Source organism: Perognathus longimembris, chromosome 1 (assembly GCF_023159225.1).
Source record: "Perognathus longimembris pacificus isolate PPM17 chromosome 1, ASM2315922v1, whole genome shotgun sequence".
Taxonomy (NCBI): Eukaryota; Metazoa; Chordata; class Mammalia; order Rodentia; family Heteromyidae; genus Perognathus; species Perognathus longimembris.
In genome coordinates, this window is record NC_063161.1 from 315,891 (window position 1) to 339,765 (window position 23,875).

The 23,875-nt window shown below is 50.0% G+C and overlaps 3 protein-coding genes and 2 pseudogenes across 3 annotated transcripts; 4 read left to right on the forward strand and 1 right to left on the reverse strand.

Annotated features, from left to right (window-relative positions):
- The first annotated feature begins 3,121 nt into the window (after positions 1-3,121).
- LOC125356675 lies at positions 3,122-4,486 on the forward strand (annotated as a pseudogene).
- A 10,009-nt stretch (positions 4,487-14,495) lies between these two features.
- On the reverse strand, positions 14,496-14,596 carry LOC125341128 (annotated as a pseudogene).
- A 990-nt stretch (positions 14,597-15,586) lies between these two features.
- Positions 15,587-17,613, forward strand: Odf3b (outer dense fiber of sperm tails 3B). Its single transcript, XM_048353575.1, is given in 6 exon segments — positions 15,587-16,204; positions 16,206-16,548; positions 16,742-16,846; positions 16,974-17,095; positions 17,193-17,333; positions 17,439-17,613. Coding segments are annotated over 6 exon segments (900 nt in total). The 5' UTR covers positions 15,587-16,093; the 3' UTR covers positions 17,517-17,613.
- A 543-nt stretch (positions 17,614-18,156) lies between these two features.
- LOC125356865 (thymidine phosphorylase) lies at positions 18,157-23,170 on the forward strand. Its single transcript, XM_048353568.1, has 11 exons — positions 18,157-18,369; positions 18,537-18,748; positions 18,893-19,095; positions 20,089-20,187; positions 20,591-20,720; positions 20,840-20,958; positions 21,223-21,385; positions 21,492-21,722; positions 21,795-21,935; positions 22,021-22,197; positions 23,036-23,170. The coding sequence occupies exons 2-10, from the start codon at positions 18,547-18,549 to the stop codon at positions 22,173-22,175; spliced, it is 1,443 nt and encodes a 480-aa protein (XP_048209525.1). The 5' UTR covers positions 18,157-18,369; positions 18,537-18,546; the 3' UTR covers positions 22,176-22,197; positions 23,036-23,170.
- On the forward strand, positions 23,049-23,864 carry LOC125356897 (protein SCO2 homolog, mitochondrial). The gene has a single exon (XM_048353583.1). The coding sequence runs from the start codon at positions 23,049-23,051 to the stop codon at positions 23,823-23,825; it is 777 nt and encodes a 258-aa protein (XP_048209540.1). The 3' UTR covers positions 23,826-23,864.
- The last annotated feature ends 11 nt before the right edge of the window (positions 23,865-23,875 follow it).

Below are 23,875 nucleotides of genomic sequence, written 5' to 3' on the forward strand. Positions count from 1 at the left end.
GAGTATGGCAAGAAGAAGCTGTAACTCCAGTGGACAGCCAAATACAAATATGGACCACTAGTACACATAAATGTGCAGAAAAATCTAAGACTTTTTAATCATTGGAATTTTAAAAGAAATTCCTTGTAATACAAAATGAGCCAAGTGTTTGTGGCTCATACTGATAATCCTAGCTACTCAAGAGGCTGAGATCTGAGGACCAAAGTTCAAAGCCAGCATGGGCAGAAAAGTCCCTGTGAGACCCTTAGCTCTAATTAACCACCAAAAGGCTGGAAGCTGAGCTGTGGCTCAAGTAATAGATGGCTAGCCTTGAGTAAAAAAGCTCAGGGACAGTACCCATGTCATGAGTTCAAGCCCCAGGACTGGCACACACACACACACACACACACACACACACACACACACACACACACACACACACGAAACAATGTCGTACTTTATATTATATTCCCAAATAAATTTAGAATATTTTAAGGCTTAAAAACAAAATGCTGCTGGGTGCTGGTGGCTCACGCTTGTAATCTTAGCTACTCAGGAGACTGAGATCTGAGGCTCACGGTTCAAAGCTAGCCCAGGCAGAAAAGCTGTGAGACTCTTATCTCCAATAAACTACTCAGAAAAACCAGAAGTGGCACTGTGGCTGAGGCTCAGGGACAGTGCCTAGGCCCTGAGTTCAAGCCCCAGAAATAGCAAAAAAATATATTTTTAGGGGCTGGGAATATGGCCTAGTGGAGTGGCAAGAGTGCTTACCTCATATACATGAGGCCCTGGGTTCGATTCCTCAGCACCACATATACAGAAAATGGCCAGAAGTGGCGCTGTGGCTCAAGTGGCAGAGTGCTAGCCTTGAGCAAAAAGAAGCCAGGGACAGTGCTCAGGCCCTGAGTTCACAGCCTAGGACTGGCCAAATATATATATATATATATATTTAATATATACATTTATATGTATTTATTATTATATTATACATTTATTATTTATATATGTATGTATGCATGATGGCTCACACCTATAATCCTAGCTACTCAGGAAGCTGAGATCTGAGGATCACAGGTCAAAGCCAATCCAAGCAGAAAAGTCTATGAGACTCTTATCTCCAATTAACCACCAAAAGTGCTGAAGAGGAGCTGTGTGTGGCACAAATGGTAGACCACTGGCTTTGAGCAAAAAGAGCCCAGGGAGAGCGCCAGGTCCTGAGTACAAGCCCTAGGAATGGCAAAGAAAAAACTGTTAACCCCAGACATAATAGCATACATCAGTAAATTCTTTTTTTTTTTTTTTTAATTTTGGCCAGTCCTGGGGCTTGGACTCAGGGCCTGAGCACTGTCCCTGGCTTCTTTTTGCTCAAGGCTAGCACTCTGCCACTTGAGCCCCAGCGCCACTTCTGGCCGTTTTCTGTATATGTGGTGCTGGGGAATCGAACCCAGGGCTTCATGTATGTGAGGCAAGCACTCTTGCCACTAGGCCATATTCCTAGCCCACATCAGTAAATTCTTGAAGAATTTATAGGAGGTAGAAAGAGTAATTCAGAAATAGAGCTTAACAAATAGAGGTTCTGGATTTGATCACAAGTACTTCAAAAAATTCATTTTAGGTGAAACCACCAAATATGATTTGCAATTTTAAAATTAAAATGTGTAACTTTCACCAATACAAAAATGATGGCTAAATCCTGCACTTGGCTGGACTTTTTTGGGGGGGTGGTGGTGAAGAGGTTGTTGTTTATTTTGTGTTTGTATTTTTTGTTTGTATTTTGTCTTTATTTATTTATGAGCAGTCGACCACTTGGGCCATGCTTCCAGATCCTCTTGCTTTCATTATTTTTCAGACAGAGTCTTGTACTTTTTGGCCTTAGACTGCAATCCTCCTACCTATGACTCTTTAACTGGGATTACAGGATTGAACCATTATACCTAATTTATTCTTTGAGATAGGGTTTCACTAACTTTTTTTTTTTTTTTTTTGGCCAGTCCTGGGCCTTGGACTCAGGGCCTGAGCACTGTCCCTGGCTTCTTTTTGCTCAAGGCTAGCACTCTGCCACTTGAACTACAGTGCTACTCCTGGCCATTTCCTATATATGTGGTGCTGGGGAATCGAACCCAGGGCTTCATGTATACCAGGCAAGCGCTCTTGCCACTAGGCCATAGTCCCCAGCCCCTCACTTACTTTTTTTTTTTTTTTTTTTTTTTTTTTGGCCAGTCCTGGGCCTTGGACTCAGGGCCTGAGCACTGTCCCTGGCTTCTTCCCGCTCAAGGCTAGCACTCTGCCACTTGAGCCACAGCGCCGCTTCTGGCCGTTTTCTGTATATGTGGTGCTGGGGAATCGAACCTAGGGCCTCGTGTATCCGAGGCAGGCACTCTTGCCACTAGGCTATATCCCCAGCCCCTCACTTACTTTTTTGACTCTGCCTTCTAAGTAGCTAATATCACAGGTATCAACCACTGCACCCAGCTGCCTATGACTTTAAAATGTGGTACTGAGAAGTGTATTTAAATAATAATTGGAAATGTGTCTTTAAAGCTTAATGCAAATATTAATAAACTAGAAATCTTGAAATAGAAGGATATAAAGGTATTTTTTTAATAAGAGCAAATTGTAGGGAGGGAAAGAGAAGGAGGAAAAGATAAAGCATAATGAAGTCTTCTCTTCCTCCAAAAAGGGGCATATACACTGTTTAATTCTTATGATCAGTTGCCAAATTTAGGTCATCATGAATTTACCTACTGTTACAGTTTAAATTTTAAGGAAATGTTCAGGCTGGATCATGACTCAAGTGGTAGACTGCCTGTCTAGCAAACACAGGCCCTGAGTTCAAACCCCAGTATAGTGAGAAAGACAAAAGTCTAAATTAAAGAAAACACTTACAGCATTTGTGAATTGAAAACCTAAATGTTAAAAAGATACCAATTATCCCTAAATTCTTCTACAGAGTCAATGTCATTTCAGTCAAAATCCTGGCAGAGGTGTGTATGGGAGGGGGTGGCAAAAAGAGACACAGACCTGAGAAGTGAGTTTACCATGTAGGGGAGGTGCTAGTGACAGCAATTCGCATAAATGTTCCCGCTGAAGAACACTAGAGGAGCTGAGCAAACTGCTTTAAAACACACACGTTTATAAAAGCATGAAAGGGGGGAGCAGGGTTCTGTGGCGGCTCCCTGGCGCCGGCTGGAAGTTGGAGGGCGATGTGGTCGGTGGGCCGCCGCCGCCGAGCTGCCCTGGTCTCCGTCCTCTCCCCGGGCCCGGTAGCCGGGCGTTTGAGGAGGGCGAGGACGCCGTGGACCGAGAGGCCGGGGACCCGCCGGCCCAGGTGGAGAGCTGGAGAGGACTGGATTTACAGGGGTGCGCCAGCAGTGAAGCTAAATCAGAATAATGATAATCAAGAAGAACAGAAACAGGTGCACGTCCCAGAAAGCAGACTGCCACCATGGGAGGTATGGTTCGTTGGCAAAGAAAAAGAAGAACATGACCGGCTGCAGCAGAAAGCTTTAGAGGAATTGAATAAACAACGAGCAAAAAGAAGAGAAATGGAAGAACGTGAACAAAGAAAGATAACTGCTGAAGAAAAGCACAAGGAATGGGTTCAGAAAAAGAATAAACAGTTCATTTCTAGTTAAGAAAAGAAAAGGAACAAAAACTCAATAATGGGACTGGGAATGTGGCCTAGTGGCAAGAGTGCTTGCCTCCCATACAAGAAGCCCTGGGTTCAATTCCCCAGCACCACATAAACAGAAAACTGCCAGAAGGGGCTCTGTCGCTCAAGTGGCAGAGTGCTATCCTTAAAAAAAAGAAAAAAGAAAAATATCAAGAATGGGGGCTGGGAATATGGCTTAGTGGTAGAGTGTTCGCCTTGCATGCATGAAGCCCTGGATTCAATTCCCCAGCACCACGTATACAGAAAACGGCCAGAAGGGGCGCTGTGGCTCAGGTGGCAGAGTGCTATCCTTGAGCAAAAAGGAAGCCAGGGACAGTGCTCAGGCCCTGAGTCCAAACCCCACGACTGGCAAAAAAATAAATAAATGTATATATATATATGAATGGTTAAAGAAAAAATGCTGAAGAATATGAGAAGAAAGAAAAGGAAAAAGAAAAACAACGGCAAGCTGAATTACAGGAGAAAAAGGAAATAGAAAAAAAATTTAAGGAATTGTTGGAAAATGCAAAAAATAAACCTCATCCAGCTGCAAAGAGCTATGGTTATGCCAGTGGAAAACTTACAGGTTTTTACAGTGGAAATTCCTATCCAGAGCCAGCATTCTGCTATTCAATACCATGGAAACCAATTCATATGCCTCCTTCCAAAGAAGCTAAGGATCTTGGGCTGGGAATATGGCCTAGTGGTAAACTGCTTGCTGAAGAAGCTAAAGATCTATCCAGAAAGAAGAATAAAAGATCTGTGGTAAGTCAGCCGCCCAGGTCACCATTTCTGGTAATTCACAAAGCCAAAAGCAACCTTTTCCTTGGAACTCTATGCAAAATACAAAGATAGTGTATGTCAAAAATAGCATTTTTTCTGTTGGAGTTAATTTTTGTCTTTTTTTTTTTTTGGTACTGGGGATCGAACCCAGGATGTTTCACCTGCTAGGCAAGCACTTTGCCACTGAGCTACATCCCAGCCCGGAGCTACTTAATTTTTAAAATCAGAAATCATTTGTTTTTATACTGCTCAAACATTAAGTCAGTATTTGATGTGATTATTAGATACCATTTTTAAAAACTTGTATGTGAAGTCCTTAGAGATGATGAGGAAGATGTTTTCTACCTTTAGATTTTTATAAAGTTTTAAAAGTTGACCCTGACATATTGTTTTACAGGATAGGTGACTGATTATCTAAGAATTGTGTTTATGGTTAGTTTTTATTAAAATTATGTTATAATACCAATAAACCAACAGGTTTTTTGTTTGTTCTTAAAAAAAAGCATAAAAGAGATTTAGGCAGCCAAAACATAGTAAAAGGTCTGACACACAGGGAGGTCCCTCAAAACTACTTTTGACTGGAGGCATCTGCAGGTGCAGAATAAACAGCTTTGAAACTTGTGTTATAGTTTCACAGCCTCATAGGGCAAAAGAGACAAAGGCCAGAGCCCACCCAATGGAGGGTCTGATGAAATACCTTTTTCTTTGAGTTTGGACCATAAGAGCAAATAAAAATAATTCGGCCCTACATACATTTGAGGCTTGGATTCATGTGGCAGGTGGTCCAAGAAACTTCAATATTTGTACTTGAAATAAAGTAGTCCAGATGGTTCTGACACTAGGTTCCTAGTTAAAATAATCTCTTTAGAAAGGCATCATTACTTGTTGAGCATGACAGTACTTGCCTATACTCCCAGTACTTGGGAGGCTAAGGCAGAAGATGGCAAATTCAAGACCAGACTAATCTACATGGTGAAAACCTGCTCAAAAAAGAAAAAGAGCTAAACACAAAATTAGTATATAACCTTATAATTTCACTCCTAGTTATATACTACTTAATTAAGAACAGTCACTCAAACTACTATATATACATACATACATAATACATACATACATAATACATACATACATACATACATGTTCACAGCAACACTTTTTACAATGGCCAAAAAGAGGAAATAGTCTATCCATTAACAGATGGATAAACAAATTGTGGTTCATATCAGAGGTCAATAAATCATAAAAAGGAATCATTTGTGACACATGCTGATGGTAATTTTTTTTTTAAGCTCCAGCCAGTGGCTTTGATGGTAGGAAAAACTGCTGTGGCATTATGGACCTTAGGGCTGAAGGATCCCAACACCCATCATTGTGAAGGCCTATCTGTTCCCCCACACAACCAGACTAATCAGATGGACCCTCTTGGGAAACAACTAACCCTTTCCCACCCAGTTCCTGAACAAGAGATAAAAGAAGCCCTCTGAACAGCCCAGAAAGATGGTCCTTCTACTCTTCCAGGCAGCTTTTTCTTTCCATGTGCAATAAACTTCTCTTCTGCTCAAGATTTTTGCTGTTCCTGACTTTATTTCTTTACTGTCCATAGTACAAGAACACCTTCATTAATGTATCAATGTGGACTTTTTTCATTGGTTGTGAGGCTTGAACTTGGGGCCTGGGCAGTGTCTCTGAACTCCACACTGAAGGTTCTGGTTCTGGTTTTTCTGGTGGTTAACTGGAGATAAGAGTATCATGGAGACTTTTCTGCAGAGGCTGGCTATGAACTGGGATCCTCAGATCAGTCTCCTAAGTAGCTAGGGTTACAGGTGTGAGACACCAGCACCTGGCCAGAGAGTATGTTGGAGATGATGAAAATGTTTGGGGGATGGAATGGTTATAAGTGAACAGCACGGCAAATTATTTAATGCCACGAATTGTATACTTGAAAGTGGCTGAAACAATAACCATGTCTCCAAACTGTCATTATTCTCTGCCATATTTTGGCATAGATTTTATGAGGGCATCATGTAAAGACTGGACAGTGATCCAAGTCATCCAAGGTAGTCACCATGTAAAGCAACCTTCTGGACTATTTTCTCTAATCAAGAAGAAAAAGACTGAAGAACTCTCAGGCCGGGAACAGGCTTAGGGAGGGTGAATTCTGAAAATTCAGTGGTACTAGGAGTCTAAGGAGTAGGACCATGCTATCAGCCAAGGCTTGGCTGGTCCACACACAGCCCAGGCCAATGGGCTTTCTCTCAGCTAAGCTGCCCAAAGGGTAAGGAATAGACAAGGGGGTCTGCCACTTAGCTATCCCATTAGGACTCACTTGACTAATCATTAACGATAACAACCAATTAAATAACAAACATGTAGAGAAGTAACTATCAAGAGAACAAAGTCTATTATACTTTATTTAGAAATATTTAATATGGGGGTTTCTTCTCAGTCAAGACTGCTTCCATGGATACTCATTAATGAAATAGATGAAGGTAAGCAATCACGTACTTCATATATATTTGTTTTAAAATTTGTGAAAAATAAAACAGTAAATACTTTTTAAAAGAGTGGTGTGTTGTCTTATAATCTAAGCACTGTGGAGGCTGAGGCAGGAGGATCGTTACTTCAAATACAGTGTGCCAACTTTTATCTCAAAATAAAAATTTAAAGAAGTAAAACAAACATTTTATTTGACAAATGTAATTTCACCTACGATAAACAAATTCTAATATTGCATTTTTTTTTTTTTGTACGTAAGTCCATCCTAGGGCTTAAATTCAGGGGCTAGGAGGCTATCCCTAAGCTTTGCTTGAGGCTAGCACTCTAACACTTGAGCCACCACTTCCAGCTTTTTGGAGCTTAACGGGAGGTAAGATTCTCAATGGACTTTCCTGCCAGAGCTGGCTTTGAACTGGGATCCTCAGATCTCATCCTCCTGCGTCGCTAGGATTACAGATGTGAGCCAGCTTTCATTCTGCATTAAAGAACCCGTGGGGTGCGGGGGGGGGGGGGGGGTGGCGACTAAAGACAGTCTGAGAGTAGCACTGCAGGCATCCTCTAGTGGTCAAATTGTACATAACATCCTCCAAATCAGGTGAAAAGGGGATCCGGTCAAAGTTGTTTCATATGCACATATGGATGGATACATTAAAACAAACCCCCCTGTACAATTAACTGATTTTAATTTTTAAAATGTGGGAGGAAAAGAAAAACAGAACCTTTAAAATAATTGAGAAGCCAGGCACCACTGGCTCACGCCTGTAACCCTAGCTACTCAGGAGAATGAGATCTGAAGATAGAGGCTAGAAGCCAAACAGGGCAGAGAGTCTATGAGATGTTAATCTCTAACCAACCAGAAAAAAAACAAAAACAAAAAACACAAACAGAAGTGGAGGTAGTGCTTAAGGGTTAGCATGCCAGCCTGGAGTGAAAAAGCTAAGTGAGAATACTTGGCCCTGAATTCAAGCTCTAGTACTAGTGTGTGTGTGTGTGTGTGTGTGTGTGTGTGTGTGTGTGTGTACACACTGGATATTTTTAAAACTGGATTCCAAGTTTTCCTCATGAAAAACATACACCCAAGACACACTTGAAATTCATCTGTTCCTGCTAGTGTCCCTGCCCTCATTGGCTAGAATTTTGTGCTATAAACTGAAAATCAATCTATTTCAGCTATAGGAACCTTGTAGATGAATTATTAGGAGGAATGAATCATGTGGTGAGAATGGGAATCAGTACAAGCATTCTAGAAAAAGTCTGAGATCACTTTGGGTTTCCTCCTGGGAATATATGGTAGTTTCATCTCGGACAGGAATAACTTGTCTTTTTTTTCTAGGCCATATTGCTATGCAGTGAGTGCTTTGCTTAACAGGCTCAGGTCCATCTAGCACTAGGAAGAGCTCTCTCCCGGGCTAAGGCTGAGCTCCCACTATCCATTCCCTATGCTCCTGACACACCTTGACTACCCAGTTCACGTCACCATTCCATGTTGTTCTTCCTTATGGTCTCCACTGTTTCGTTCTCCCTGTTTTGACAGATTTCTTGCATTTGGCCTTGCAGGTCACCATTGAGGTTTCATCCTGTGGTTCAGATGCTTGAAGTTCAAACTTTTCTTGTCATTACTTTAGTATGTCACACTAAGCTGGGTGTTGGTGGCTCATGCACGAAGCCCTGGGTTTGATTTCTCAGTACCACATAAACAGAAAAGTCTGGAAGTGGTGCTGTGGCTCAAATGGCAGAGTGCCAGAGAAAAAAAATCTCAAGGATAGTGTCCAGGTCCTGAGTTCAAACCTCAGGACTAGCACACAAAACAAGTGCTAAGTGAGGGCCTGAGGGCCTGAGTTTAAACCCTGGTACCAGTGTGTGTGCGTGCACACACACACACACACACAGGTCACACTAAACCACTTGAAGCTGGGTTTTCTTGGGGGGTATACACTGCAGCACTTAGCTCTTCTTAACTGTTGATTTGTTTTTGCTTCTCTTTTTTTCCCTGCCAGGAGTCAAATCTAGGGCCTTTTACATACTAGGCAAGCTGTACCATTGAGCCACACCCAAGTCCATAATTGATCATTTTTTAATTTCAGGAACTTGGCTATCTTTCTCAGTAGCTATTCTGAACATTTTAATAGAGTCATGAAATTGGCCTGACTCAATCTCAAAAATATGAAATACAGGTAACCAGATAGCTTTCTCCAAACACTGTCCAGCTCAGCTTTCTGCGCCATGTCCTCTTGGTTTTCCTTCCATCGCAGTGGTTGCATCACCAGAGATGGGTTGACAAGATTTTTTTTTTTTTGCCAGTCCTGGGCCTTGGACTCAGGGCCTGGCCACTGTCCCTGGCTTCCTTTTGCTCAAGGCTAGCACTCTGCCACTTGAGCCATAGCGCCACTTCTGGCCATTTTCCATATACGTGGTACTGGGGGAATTGAACCCAGGGCTTCATGTATACGAGGCAAGCTCTCTTGCCACTAGGCCCCGACAAGATTTTCAATAATGAGAAATCTCAACTCGTTATCTGTATCCCATGGTTCTTGAATAAATTTTAGAAAATAATTTCAAAACAATTCAGAGTAGAATGGGAGCAAAGATTTTTTTTTATTAAGCCAGTAAAACAAAGCAGCAAGCAGTAGGGAAATACTTATAAGCACGTGGAGTACACGTGTCAGAGACATTGTCTGTGGCTCTTCCACTGGGGCTTTTTATATTTATATTAGCTAAAGTAGGTTTCTCCAGATAAGCAGTTCCTTTATGTTAAGCACTTACTAGTTTTGCTGTTGCAATAGTGTTTTTTGTTTGCCAGTCCTGGGCCTTGAAATCAGGGCTTGGGAGCTACTTGAGCTACAGCTCTACTTCCAGCTTTTTTTGGGTAGTTTATTGAAGAGTCTCACAGACTTTTGGGGCTATCTTTGAAACTCAATCTTCAAATCTCAGCTTTATGAGTAGCTAGGGTTACAGGCATGAGCCACCTGCACCCAGTTGTTATGTTTTGATATTATTAACTATGCTGGAGAAATTGGATCTGCAGTGGTCTTACTAAGCAAAGGGTCTTTTTATTACTCTCATGAACATTCCTCTGATCAAAATATTTGCTGGGGCTGGGAATGTGGCTTAGTGGTAAAGTGCTTGCCTCATATACATGAAGCCCTGGGTTCGATTCCTCTGGGTTTGATTCACATATATAGAAAAAGCCAGAAGTGGTGCTGTGGCTCAAGCAGCAGAGTGCTAGCCTTGAGCAAAAAAGAAGCCAGGGACAGTGCTCAGGCCCTGAGTTCAAGGCCCAGGACTGGCAAAAAAAAATTGCTGTACCAGGCATTTTTAACTTCTGGGAACATTACTCACCCAGGGCAAGGTCAGAGAAATTATTTCTAGGTTATATTGTGCTTAATGGGACATGGGGAGTCATGGTTAGGGAATGCTAGGAAAATGGTAGATATGTTTTGTGTGCTTTTATTAAATATTATATAGTACCATGTTAGTTTTGTAGTTCTAGCTCCTTATTCAAGCCTACTTTGGGTCCCAGGCCTCTCTAGTCTACTCCTACTATAGCCTGCCTGTTACTGTTTCTTCCCCTTTTTCCCAGTTGAAAACGTGTGCAATACTGTGTGGGGCCTGGCCAGGTCAGCACAGACCAGATCCCTCCCAGGCCTTGCAGAACACACTATGGCCATTTCCTAGTCCCTCCCACATGGCTGGAATGCAATTCTTTATGAGGGGTAACCAAACTCAGGAAGCTGAGATGCAAGGTTCCTGTTTCAAAGCCAGCCCAGGCAGAAAAGTCCCCATAAGACTCCATCTCCAATTAACCACAGAAAATCAGAAGTAGAGCTGTGTCTCAAAGTGCTAGAGCACTAGCCTTAAGCAAAAAGGCTCAGGGACATAATGCAGGCCCTGAATTCAAGCCCATGAATGAGATAAAAAAAAAATTGTATGGGAAGGGTATGGAATGGGTGATATTTGATCAAGATGATGACACTGATAAAAATGTACTCACAAATTGACATACTGGATCGAAACCTCTTTGTACTACTTGACAATAAGCCTGGCACCAGTAGTTCAGGCCTATAATCCTAGCTACTCAGGAGGCTGAGATCTGAGGATCACTGTTCAAAGCTAGCCTGGGCAGAAAAGTCCGTGAGACTCTTATTTCCAATTAACCACTAGAAAAACCAGAAGTGGCACGGTGGTTCAAGTGGTAGAACACTAGCGTTGAGCTGAAGAGCTCAAGGAAAGTCCTAGGCCCAAAGTTCAAGTCCCACAACCAACAAAAAACAAACAATAATAAATATATATATATATATATTTGTATTCCATGGTTTTTGGTGACATTTCTTCCCAAATGTGGATGGAACTTGTTAATATAGAGGAAAACTGTGGGGTTTTTTTTAATGGCTTCTATCAGTTATGGGGGTGGATTCCATTGTCACAAACACATTTATACTGTATTTAATCAACTTTATCCCCTGTATCATACTCCCTGCACCCTTTCCTCTAAGAAATAGCATCCCCAACAGGTTTGCTTGTTCCATTTCCATAGTTCCACATAGTCTATTTCAGCAGTATCCAATCTTCTTTGGCCTCCCCCAGATGGATACTATTCCTGCTAGTCCCTACCACTTTACAGTGAACTCAGGGCTTGAGCTCTGTTCCAGAGCTTTTCCACTCAAGGCTAGCAATCTACCAGTTTGAGCCACAGCTCCACTTCCAGTTTTTCAGTGCTTAATTGGAGCTAAGAGTCTCATGGACTTTCCTGCCTGGGCTGGTTTTGAGCCAGGATCCTCAGATCTCAGCCTCCTGAGAAGCTGGGATTACAGGCAGGAGCCACCGCATCCCACTGGTGATTTTTTTTTCCCCCTGACTAAACACTCAAAGGTACTGGTGCAATGGTTTTTGTCTGTTTATTTAGCTGGAGGGATGTTATATTGTTAAATGAAATTTCTCATACAAAATGTCTGCATAAAATTGTTGTACTTCTTTTTTTTTGTTTGTTTGTTTGGCCAGTCCTAGGCCGTGAACTCAGGGCCTGAGCACTGTCCCTGGCTTCTTTTTTGCTCAAGGCTAGCACTCTGCCACTGGAGCCACAGTGCGCCACCTCTGGCCGTTTTCTGTATATGTGGTGCTGAGGAATCGAACCCAGGGCCTCATGTATACGAGGCAAGCACTCTTGCCACTAGGCCATACTCCCAGCCCCAAATTGTTAGGTTCATTACATGATTTTTACTTTGCTTTAAAAAATCATCAACTTGTAGGTTTTTGATAATTCTTTTTTTTTATTGAGATTAAGTAACTACATATATTTCACAGTACACATTTTAACATTTTAACACAGTGATGAAAACCATCATTCTAATCTACAAAGGTTATGAACTCTATGCATAACAATAAAACCATTTCTTCCAGATTGAGTGATATGTACATTTCTTTCCTTTTGTTTGGTATCATCTGTTCCCTCTTTCTCATTCCTTCCCTCCATGGAGTCACCTGGTAATTCTGTATTTCACTGTCTTCTATATTGGTATCTCATTTTCTTTTCTTTTTTGTGCAAATCTTCAGGCTTGAATTTAGGGCCTGGGCACTGTCCCTGACCCTTTTTTGCTTAAAGCTACTACTCTATCACTTGAGCCACAGCTCCATTTCTGGCTTTTTTGAGTTTTTGTTTTGTTGTAGTTAGTTGGAGGTAAGAGTCTCACAGGCTTTCTTGCCCAGGCTGTCTTCAACCAGGATCCTCAGATCTCAGCCTCCTGTAGCTAGGACTATAAGTATGAGCCACCAGTGACCAGCACCAGGCCTAATTTTCTTCTTAATTTCATAAGCTTTTACTTTTCTCCTTAGTCAAGTTCTCTGGAATATTTAATTGTCTTCTTTTTTTAGCCATTTATTCTTTCTACTATTTTGTTTGTATTAGTTTCTGGGGCTTTGTTAATTTTGTTTTGACAGTGTCTGGATACCTACACTAAGATGACCTACAAATTACTATGTAGCCAAGGTTGGCCCCCCGGCCTCAGCCACCAGAGTGCTGGAATTACAAAGCCGGATGCAATGCTTCTTTTGTTTTTATGTGATTTGACCTCAAGTCCTCATACTTGTTAGGCAGGCAATCTATCACTTAAGCTATGCTTCTCTCTCTCTAGTTTTAAGCATTTTAAAATTTATTGTTATTATAAAGGTAAGTTATTTTCTACTTATAAAATAAAATTTAAGTTTATTAATAATGAAATCGTATCAAGACTTAGTTTTCTATATCCCTCTTTCTTAGTTTTCTATATTCCTCTTAATATAGCTTTAGTTGCATCCTATAGGTAGGGCATGAATAAAGTCTACCTTTGTAGTGTTTTGTAGGTTTTCAAGTAGATTTTAATTCATGAAGCATGCACTTAGATGCAGATCCAGGGATTTCCTAGGGAACCTTATGAACAGTGGCATCAAATGGCTGCTGTGCCGATTCATGTCTCCTGTGCTAGAAGGGCGCCCACCCTACAAAGAGTAGGCAGGAGGACCTGGGCTAGAAAGTTTGGGACCCCGGAGGCCCTTTTCTCTCTTTTTTTTTTTTTTCCCTGTTTGTATTCTTTTCTTTATTGTCAAAGTGAAGTACAGGGGCTGGGAATATGGCTTAATGGTAGAGTACTTGCCTAGTATACATGAAGCCCTGGGTTCGATTCCTTACCACCACATATATAGAAAAAAGCCGGAAGTGGCGCTGTGGCTCAAGAGGTAGAGTGCTCGCCTTGAGCAAAAAGAAGCCAGGGACAGCGCTCAGGCCCTGAGTCCATGCCCCAGGACTAGCAACAAAAACAAAACAAACAAAATTCATCTTGATTTATTTATTTATTTATTTATTTTGGCCAGTCCTGGGGCTTGGACTCAGGGCCTGAGCACTGTCCCTGGCTTTTTTTTTTTTTTTTGCTCAAAGCTAGCACTCTGCCACTTGAGCCACAGCGCCACTTCTGGCCTTTTCTATACATATACGTGGTGCTGAACCCAGGGCTTCATGTATACGAGGCAAACATTCTTGCCACTAGGCCATATTCCCAGCCCTTTGATTTATTTTTTTTTAAGTGAAGTACAGAGGGGTTACAGTTTCATATGTAAGGCAGTGAGTATATTTCTTACCTGACTTGTTACCTTCTCCCTCATCCTCCCTCCCCTCCCCCTTAACCTCCTTCCCCCATGAGTTGTACAGATGGTTTTACACCAAATGGTTTTGTAAGTATTGCTTTTGCAATGGTTTGTCTTTTTGTCCTTTGTCTCTCGATTCTGGTATTCCCTTTCCCTTAGTTCCAATACACATATATACAGTATCGGGGTACTGAGATCAATTACAGTAAAAGCAGGAGTAAAACAACAGGAAGGGAATACAAGAGAAACAAAAAGGTATGGTTTCACATGGCATGTTGAGGTTAACTACAACAATGATATACCACTTATTTCCATAACATGGAGATCATTTCACTTAGCATCATCTTAGGTGTTCATATGGGCATAGCTATTGAAGTGTTGTAATCTTCTGCTATATCTATCCTACAGATGTACTAATGTACTAGGGCCAGGGCCCTTTTCATACACCCTTTTGCTTCTCTGCCAGACCAAGCAAAATCTGGAATGCTTCACCTTTGCATGTCATCCTTGTGCAGGGGCATTGCTAATCTTCTCTGTATGGTTCCAATTTTAGTATGTGTACTGCCAAAGCAAGCTTGTGTTTTATAATTTCTTCTTTTATTTTTATTTTGCCAGTCCTGGGCCTTGAATTCAGGGGCTGAGCACTGTCGCTGGTTTCTTTTTGCTCAAGGCTAGCACTCTGCCACTTGAGCCACAGCGCCATTTCTGGCCATTTTCTATATAATGTGGTGCTGAGGAATCGAACCCAGGGCTTCATGTATACAAGGCAAGCACTCTTGCCACTAGGCCATATTCCCAGCCTCGTGTTTTATAATTCCTAAGTTCTCATTTGAGTTTTTGGTTCTTGTTTTTGTTTTGTTTTGTTTTTGCCAGCACTGTCCCTGGCTTACTTTCTTTCTTTTGCTTTTTTGGTCAGTCCTGGGGCTTGAACTCAGGGCCTGAGCACTATCTCTGGCTTCTTTTTGGTCAAGGCTAGCACTCTACCTCTTGAACCAAGGCGCCACGCTTCTGGCTTTTTCTATGTATGTGGTGCTGAGGAATCGAACCCGGGGCTTCATGTATACTAGTCAAGTACTCTACCGTTAAGTCATATTCCCAGCCCCCCTGGCTTCTTTTCTGCTCAAGCCTAGCACTCTACCACTTGAGCCACAGCGCTACCTCTGGCTAAACCACATTACCAGCCCCGAGATTCTATTTTTGATAGAAGTTTTTTAAGGAGAGCTTGTTGGTTTCTTTTTCTCACATTTTGTGATTTGTTTACAATTGTATCAGACTAACTCCTGTACCTTTATCTTCAGTCAACTTGTATGATTATATTCTGGTCTAACACATGATTGGTTTTTTTGCAAATATTCCCCGAGCTTAAATAGTTACAAAGTTCTCTGTCTACACCTAACTAATTGAGCCCGCTTTACCCTGCATTCCCGTGTTCCCACACGCGTTTTTTGTCCGCAGGTTTGTCTGATTCTGGAATGGGTGTGCTGAAGCCTGGGGAAGGAGGAGCCCCGCTTCTGGTCCGTGGCCCGATCTACCGTCCAGCCAGAGCCCTGGAGGGCAGGGCGGGGCAGGGGCAGGGATGAGGGGCAGTCCGGTTGCCAGGAAGCAAACTCTGGACACAATGGGGGCTGGGGGTTGGGGTGTGTAAGCCGTGCAGGTCTAGCTACCTCGCTTTGCTTACCAAAGTCGGGGACGGCCACAGCAGGTCAGTGCCTCTCAGGGCCTTCTTGCGAATGCTGGGCACCCGGTCGGGCCTCACCCTCAAGCCTCCCGTCCCTCGCCACGAAAACTCGAGAATTCCCTTCCCCAAGCCGAGGCTCCAGAACCGGTGCGGGGTCCGCGCCCGCCGGCTCCTGGGGGGGCAGCCGGCGGGGTCAGGCGCGCCGCCCGGCCCCCCCACGGAGCCCAGGAACCACTGTTTGTTTTCCCAGCACCCGGGATACCGGATGGGCCCCGCCCCAGCTGATCCGCCGCGGTTCGGGGAAGCGCGGACCCCGCGAGTCCCAGGTGGAAGGGCGCGGGCCGCCACCCGCCCACGGGCGCTGCGGGTCCTGAGCAGCCCCGGCCCGCGCCATGGGCTCCGACACCTGGGTGGGCCCCTGGAGGCCCCACCGGCCCCGCGGCCCCATCGCGGCCTTCTACAAAGGCCCGGGGCCCAAGTACAAGCTGCCCCCCAACACCGGTAGGGCTCGCGGCGGGGGCGGGGCGGGGCCGCGGGAGCGGGCGAGGGGGCTCGGTCCCGGGGGCTGCGGGCGGGGCTGGGAGGGGCGCTGGGCGGCGGGGGGGGGGGGGCGCCAGGGCCTTGACGCGGGGTCACCCCGCAGGCTACGTCCTGCATGACCCGTCGCGCCCGCGCGCCCCCGCCTACTCCTTCGGCGCGCGCCTCCCCGCGCAGCAGACTTCGTGCGGCCCGGGCCCCAGTCACCTGGTGCCCTCCGGCACGACCGTGCGGGGACCCGACGGCACCCCGGCCTACTCCATCTACGGCCGCCTGCGTCACTCGGCGCCCTTCCTCACTCCGGGACCCGGTCAGCGCCCCGGGGCCCTGACCCCCCCCCCCGTGCCCAGCCGGCCCCGGGAGGGAAGCCCCGCGGGGACCCAGAGCCCCGGGACCCCCGAGTCCACGACCCGAGCCCCACGAAGCGACTGTGGCTCCAACTGCCCTCCAGGGCTGGGGCCCCGCCCCGTCCGGCTCACCCCCCCTCTGGATCCCCCCTTCAGGAAGGTACTTCCCAGAGCGGGCGGGAAACACCGCGTACCCCAGCGCCCCTCAGCACACCATCGCTCCCCGGAACTGGGGGGTCCACACGAAGCAGCAGACCCCAGGTGAGACCGGAGGGGCCCGTCGTGGCGCCGAGGCCCGCCCCCGCCCGACGGGGACCCCCCGCAGGGGCGGGGAGACGCCCGCGCGGGCCCGCGGAGACCGACGGTGCGCGGGGTGGCTCCTCCCCAGGCCCCGGGACCTACAGCGTGCCCTCCCTGCTGGGCCCGCGCGTCGTCGGCAAGGTCTCCGCCCCGACCTACTCCATCTACGGCCGCAGCGTGGTGGGCAGCTGCTTCGAGGACCTCAGCAAGGTGCGGGGGGGGGGGGGGGGCGTGGCACCGCGAGGGGCCCGGGGGGCCGCGGGGCGCGCGGGGAGGAGCCGGACCCAGCCCCGCCTCGCTCCCGCAGACGCCGGGCCCGTGCGCCTACCACGTGGTGAACCCGGGGGTCTACAAGACCCGGGCCCCCCAGTTCACCATGCTGGCGCGGACCGCGCTCCCCCAGGACAGCACCCTGAAGCCCGGGCCCGCAGCCTACCACGTGGACCAGGTAGCCGGGAGCCGGGCCCCGGGACGGGGGTCGGGAGCCCGAGGCGCGGGACCGGGGCGGGGGCGGGGGTCCCGCCGCGGTGAACCGAGTCTCCTGGGCCCGCAGCACCGGAAGACTCGCGGCTGGAGCTTTGGGATTCGGCACTCGGAGTACCTGGCTCCCCTGGTGACCGACGTGGACTGAAGCCCGCGGGGCGGGCGGGCGGGCGGGCGAGGCCCCACAGCCGCGGGCTTAAAGCTTCGGAGCCGGCCGCGTCCGCCTCTTTCTTTCCGCGCCAGGCGGGGCGGGGCCGGGGCTGGAGGGCGGGCGGGCGGGCGGGCCGCGAGGGGGCTGGTCTGGGACGGGAGGAGCGGGGAGGAGGGAGGGCCGGGCCGGGGAGGGGGTGGGCGGGGAGAGGCTGAGACGGAGACGGCGGGGGAGAGGCCGGGCGGGGCCGGGGCTGGAGGGAGGGACGGAGGAGGGCGGGAGAGCGGGCGGGCCGCGAGGCGGCTGGTGTGGGACGGGAGGAGCGGGGAGGAGAGAGGGCCGGGCCGGGGAGGGGGTGGGCGGGGAGAGGCTGAGACGGAGAGAGGGCGGGGGAGAGGCCGGGCGGGGCCGGGGCTGGAGGGAGGGACGGAGGAGGGCGGGCGAGCGGGCGGGCCGCGAGGCGGCTGGTGTGGGACGGGAGGAGGGGGCCGGAGAGGGGGCCGGGCGGCCGGTCGTGGGGAGCGCGGTCCCGGTGGAGTCAGCTGTGCGTGGGGAGGGGGCCCGGGTCACGCCGGACCCGCAGATCTGCAAACCCCAGTCCGCGCGGGCACCGGAGGAGCGAGCCCAGGCTCCCGCCCGCCCTCCGCCCCGGCCCCAGAAGCTCCGGTGGCCCTGCGCCCGCGCGACCCTTCGGGGGCTGGCGGCCGCGCAGTACCCAGCCGGGCTCCCCTGGGGCACCGACTGGCTCGTCACTCGGGACCGGCCCACCCGCTCGTCGTCTCCACCCCTTCGCCCTGGGGTGGACCCGGACCGGAATCCACCACACCACCCCGAGGGTTGAAGTTCATAGGTAGGGAGGGGGTGGGGCTGAGATGCCAGCCAGACTCGGGCCGGGAAGCCACTGGCTCGGGACCGCCCCCGGCCGGGGGACACGCGGGAACCGGGTCCCGACCAGCACCCACGGCTCAGGGACTCGGGTTCTGAGGCAGATTCCAGGCGTGTTCGGCTCTTCCGCAGGCCTGGAGCAATGGCGTCTCCACCACCGATCCCTGTGGTGCCTGGTAACCGCTCAGGGGCAAGGGGTAGGGAACCTCCCGACCCTCCGCACCCATCCAAGCAGCTGCCGGAGCTGATCCGGAAGAAGCGAGATGGAAGCCACCTGAGTGAGGCAGACATCAGGGACTTTGTGCATGCCGTGGTGGATGGGAGCGCACAGGGCGCACAGATCGGTGGGTGGGGAAGGCTGGGCACTCCTCACCCAGACTTTGATCGTGACTGATGGCGCCCAAAGACCCATCCCCTCAGGGCACTCTACCATTATGGCTCACTTCGGGATGCCTGTGCTATTGGGACCCCTCTAATGTGTCCATTAGGGGCCATGCTGATGGCCATCCGGCTGCAAGGCATGGATCTGGAGGAGACTGCTCTGCTGACCCAGGCTCTGGCCATGTCTGGACAGAAGCTGGAGTGGCCAGAGGCCTGGCAGCAGCAGCTTGTGGACAAACATTCCACAGGGGGCGTGGGTGACAAGGTCAGCCTGGTCCTGGCACCTGCCCTGGCTGCTTGTGGCTGCAAGGTGAGACCCCCCCTTCTCTCCAAAAGTTCTGACCCACTCACAGGCATCTCCCAAACTCCTCTGGCCCAAAGGACAGCAAGACAGGACTCAGTCCTACCAAATCCCAGTACTTGGGCCTACCTTAGGCCCTAGATGAGGCCCCTTGGAAGAGGACTACTGGTGGAAAGTAGGCCACTCTTTCCCCTCTGCATCCCAAACAAGATCCCAAGAATTAGGTCCTCTCCAGATTTGTGTCATCAGGGATGAGTGCTGATTCCTTTCCTGTTCCTTTCTACCAGCTGGGTACCCACTTCAATTGCCTAAAATGCTTTAAAATTGGGCTAGGAATATGGCCTAGTGGCAAGAGTGCTCGCCTCATATACATGAAGCCCTGGGTTCGATTCCTCAGCACCACATATATAGAAAATGGCCGGAAGGAGCGCGTTAGCTCAAGTAGCAGAGTGCTAGTCTTGAGCAAAAAGAAGCCAGGGACAGTGCTCAGGCCCTGAGTCCAAGGCCCAGGACTGGGGGGAAAAAAAAAAGCTTTAAAATTGCCAGGCGCTAGTGGCTCACGCCTGTAATCCTAGCTACTAGGAGGCTGAGATCAGGGACAGTGCCCAGAACCCGAGTTTAAAAAGCCCCAGGACTGGCAAAAAAAAAAAAAACAAAAAAAAAACTTAAAATTGTAAAATACTACATATACAATTTTTTTTTTTTTTTTTGCCAGTCCTGGGGCTTGAACTCAGGGCCTGGGCTCTGTCCCTGGGCCTCTCTGTGCTCAAAGCTAGCACTCTACCACTTGAGCCACAGCACCACTTCCAACCTTTTCTGTTTATGTGGTACTGAAGAATTGAACCCCGGGCTTCATGTATGCTAGGCAAGCACTCTACCACTAAGCCACATTCCCAGCCCCCTATATATACTTTTTAATTCCAGCTTAAGTCCTAACCAGGGAAAGAGAGGGAGGGGTGGGGATGAGGGAGACTGTGGGTGCTTAGTACCACTGCCCACTAGGTGCCAATGATCAGCGGACGTAGTCTGGGGCACACGGGGGGAACTTTGGATAAGCTGGAGTCTGTTCCTGGGTTCAATGTCATCCAGAGCCCAGAGCAGGTACAGATGGGCCACTAATTGATCATTGATCTAGGAGGGAGGGAGATGTTGGATGGAATCATTGGGGGGATTGCTGGTGGGTTATTGGGCTCACTAAAGAGAATACTGACAGTCCAAAGGTCACTGGTAATCAGTAGACTTGGGTCAGAACTATGAGTCAACAGAACTATGGTAAGATCATTATTAGAGACTGGGTCAAAATCATGAATGGGCTGCTAATCATTAACAGGCCATAGATACTGATTAGGATCCCTGACAGGTCAGAGGTCAGTCGTTGAGAACTTATCAGACTCATCCACTGGTCAGTAATAAATGCTGGCCAACATTTGGGGCACTTTTAAGTTACTGGTCAGGGGTGATGAAAGAGCCCTTCATCCGAAGTCACTGGGAAATATCTGGCCAGATGAAGTTGCTGTTGGAGCAAGTAGGCTGCTGCATTGTGGGTCAGAGTGAGAAGTTGGTTCCAGCTGACGGAATCCTATATGCTGCTCGAGATGTGACAGCCACTGTGGACAGCCTCCCACTCATCACAGGTGTCCTAACCACTGACTGACTCTGGGGTACCCTGACTGGTGCACAGCCCTCTAGGCACGGCCACCCCTCCTCACCCCAGGTGTCATCCCTTGGGATAATGTCTCTGCCTTCCCACCAGCCTCCATCCTCAGTAAGAAGGCCGTTGAGGGGCTGTCTGCTCTGGTAGTGGATGTTAAGTTTGGTGAGGCTGCACTCTTCCCAGATCCAAAGCAGGCAAGGGAGCTGGCAAGGACACTGGTGAGCTCCTGCAGGCTGGGCCTGTTTGGCCTCTCCTGTCTGTTCATTTGGCAGGGCAGTCCCTCCTTCCTCTACCCATCACTACCAGATCAGGGCTGACTTTGCCTTGGGAAAACCACTAGGGACCCCCCCCCCCCCGCCCTTCCACCCTCCCCTCTCCTGCTTAGCACAGTGCCTGCCTTTCTGAGGGGCTGGAGTTTGATGCCAGCTGCGACGGGCAGGCGAGGCACCAGAGAGAGGCCACGCTGAGCCGCACCTCCGCAGGTTGGCGTCGGGGCAGGACTGGGGCTGCGGGTGGCCGCAGCCCTGACCGCCATGGACAACCCCCTGGGGCGGAGCGTGGGCCATTCCCTAGAGGTGGAGGAAGCGCTGCTGTGCTTAGATGGTGCGGGGCCGCCAGATCTGCGGGACCTGGTCACCAGGCTCGGTGAGGGGAAAGGAGCGGGGCTTGGGGGTTCTGGGATTCGGAGCCGCCTCCCCAGGCGTCCGAGAGCTTCCCGCCCCTGAGCCTTGCCGCCCGCCCCCCCCGGCAGGCGGAGCCCTGCTCTGGCTCAGCGGGCAGGTGGAGGCCCAATCCCAGGGCGCCGCTCGGGTGGCCCGGGCGCTGGACGACGGCTCGGCGCGAGGCCGTTTCCAGCTGATGCTCGCGGCGCAGGGCGTGGACCCGGCGCTGGCGCAGGCGCTGTGCTCCGGAAGCCCCGCGCGCCGCCGCCAGCTACTCCCGTGCGCTCGGGAGCAGGAGGAGCTGCGCGCTCCCGCAGACGGTGAGTCCGGGAGCTGGGCCCCGAGGCCGCCGCCCCCGCCCTCCCCCGGCCCCTAGACCGCCTCTCCCGCAGGTACGGTGGAGCGCATCCGGGCACTGCCGCTGGCGCTGGTGCTGCGCGAGATCGGGGCCGGGCGCAGCCGCGCCGGGGAGCCGCTCCGCCTGGGGGTGGGCGCCGAGCTGCTGGTGGACGTGGGCCAGAGGCTGCAGCGCGGTAAGCGCCCCCCCGGGTGGCGAACGCCACGCCCCTTCCCCGGAGCCCCCCGAGGTCGCCCTGACCGCTCCGGTCGCCCCGGCAGGGACGCCCTGGCTCCGAGTGCACCGGGACGGCGCCGCGCTCAGCAGCGCACAGCGCCGCGCCCTGCAGCGGGCGCTGGTGCTGTCCGACCGTGCGCCCTTCACAGCCCCCTCGCCCCTCGAGGAGCTCATCCTGCCGACCTCCGTACAGCCCTGAAGCCGGAAGCCGCCGAGGCGAGGTGGGGCCCGGGAAGGGCGGTCCGCTGGCGGGAGGTAGTTCCGGGGCGTGCCAGGAAGTGATCCCCGGCAGCCTTTGTGCGCATGCGCCGCGGCGCGTGAACCGAGCAGAGCGCGCCATTCTCGGGGGCTGGGCCACTGCCACGAGGTGTGGACACGGGGGTCAAGGATGGACGGGGAACGACTAGGGCCAGTTCTGCTAAGCCCTCTGGTCCGGCCTTCCCTCGGGGGTCCCCGTGCGCGTTCCCCAAATGCGGTCCTCTGCCTTAGTACGGTGGAGCCCGGCCCAAGGGCACACTGCCTAGGGATGGAGACCTCATAGGTCTGAGGATCCCGGTCCCTAAGGGAGCCACGAGAGCCTTTAATCGAGGGCCGAAAGGCGCCCTGGGTTGGACGGGGACCAGGCTGAGCACAGGAGAACTGGAGAGCCTATCGTTTAAGTGGCTTCAGGAGGGGCCAGGAAGGACTTAAGGGTTGGCAAGCCAATTTCCAATCTCCTAACTAATAAATTTATTGCACATAGATATGTGAGCTCAGGTGAAGACAGACAGACTGGAAATGCTTTCAGCCATCAAGGCCAGGGCCTTAGCTTCCTAGGTGCAGATGCAGGCGCACAATGGGGTCAGACTAAAGAACCCAGGTTAAAGGACAACTGTAGGCCTGTAGACATTTGTTGCTGCCTTAGCTGGAACTTGATGTTTCAGAGGTGAAGCAGTCTTGAGACCTGGTGCGCAGGTACAGATGGCTGGCCAACCTGCGTGTGGAGCAGGTCTCCCTAGTGGTGGGGGCCCAAGGGGCCCAAGTACCTCTTTTCCCGTTGACATCTTTGCTCTTTTGCAGGATCATCAGGTCCATGTTGCTGCTGGCTAGAAGTTCCAAGATTTGGCCCAGGCTCTCTCAGCTCAAGCCCCAACTCATTCCTAGGACCTTGGGAGGTGAGGCCCTAGGTATGATGTCCAGAGCATTGTCAGGGCAAAGCTTACCCCAAGGCCCTAAGCTGCAAACCCGGTTGCTGATCACTGCCCTGTTTGGGGCTGGGCTGGGCTGGGCCTGGCTTGCCGCAAAGGCAGAGAAGGAGCAGCGTCGGCGGCAGCAGCGGATAGAGGCCTTGCGCCAGGCTGCTGTGGGCCAGGGCGACTTCAGCCTGCTGGATCATAGAGGCAGGCCTCGATGCAAGGCTGACTTCAGAGGCCAGTGGGTGCTGATGTACTTTGGCTTTACCCACTGCCCTGACATCTGCCCAGATGAACTAGAGAAGCTTGTGCAGGTGGTGCAGCGGCTGGAGGCAGAGCCTAGTCTGCCCCTAGTGCAGCCCATCTTCATCACTGTGGATCCTGAACGGGACGATGTGGCAGCCATGGCCAGATATGTGCGGGACTTCCACCCAAGGCTGCTAGGTCTGACTGGTTCTGCAGAACAGGTGGCCCAGGTTAGCCAGAGCTACCGTGTGTACTATAGTGCTGGTCCCAAAGATGAAGACCAGGACTATATCGTGGACCATTCCATTGCTATCTACCTGCTCAACCCTGATGGCCTCTTCACTGACTACTATGGTCGTAGCAGATCAGCTGAGCAGATTGCAGACAGTGTGAAGCAACACATGGGTACTTTCCACAGCATCCTGTCCTGAACCACCAAAGCCTGGCTGTCATTAAATCAGTGTACTTAATGGCGTGTTTG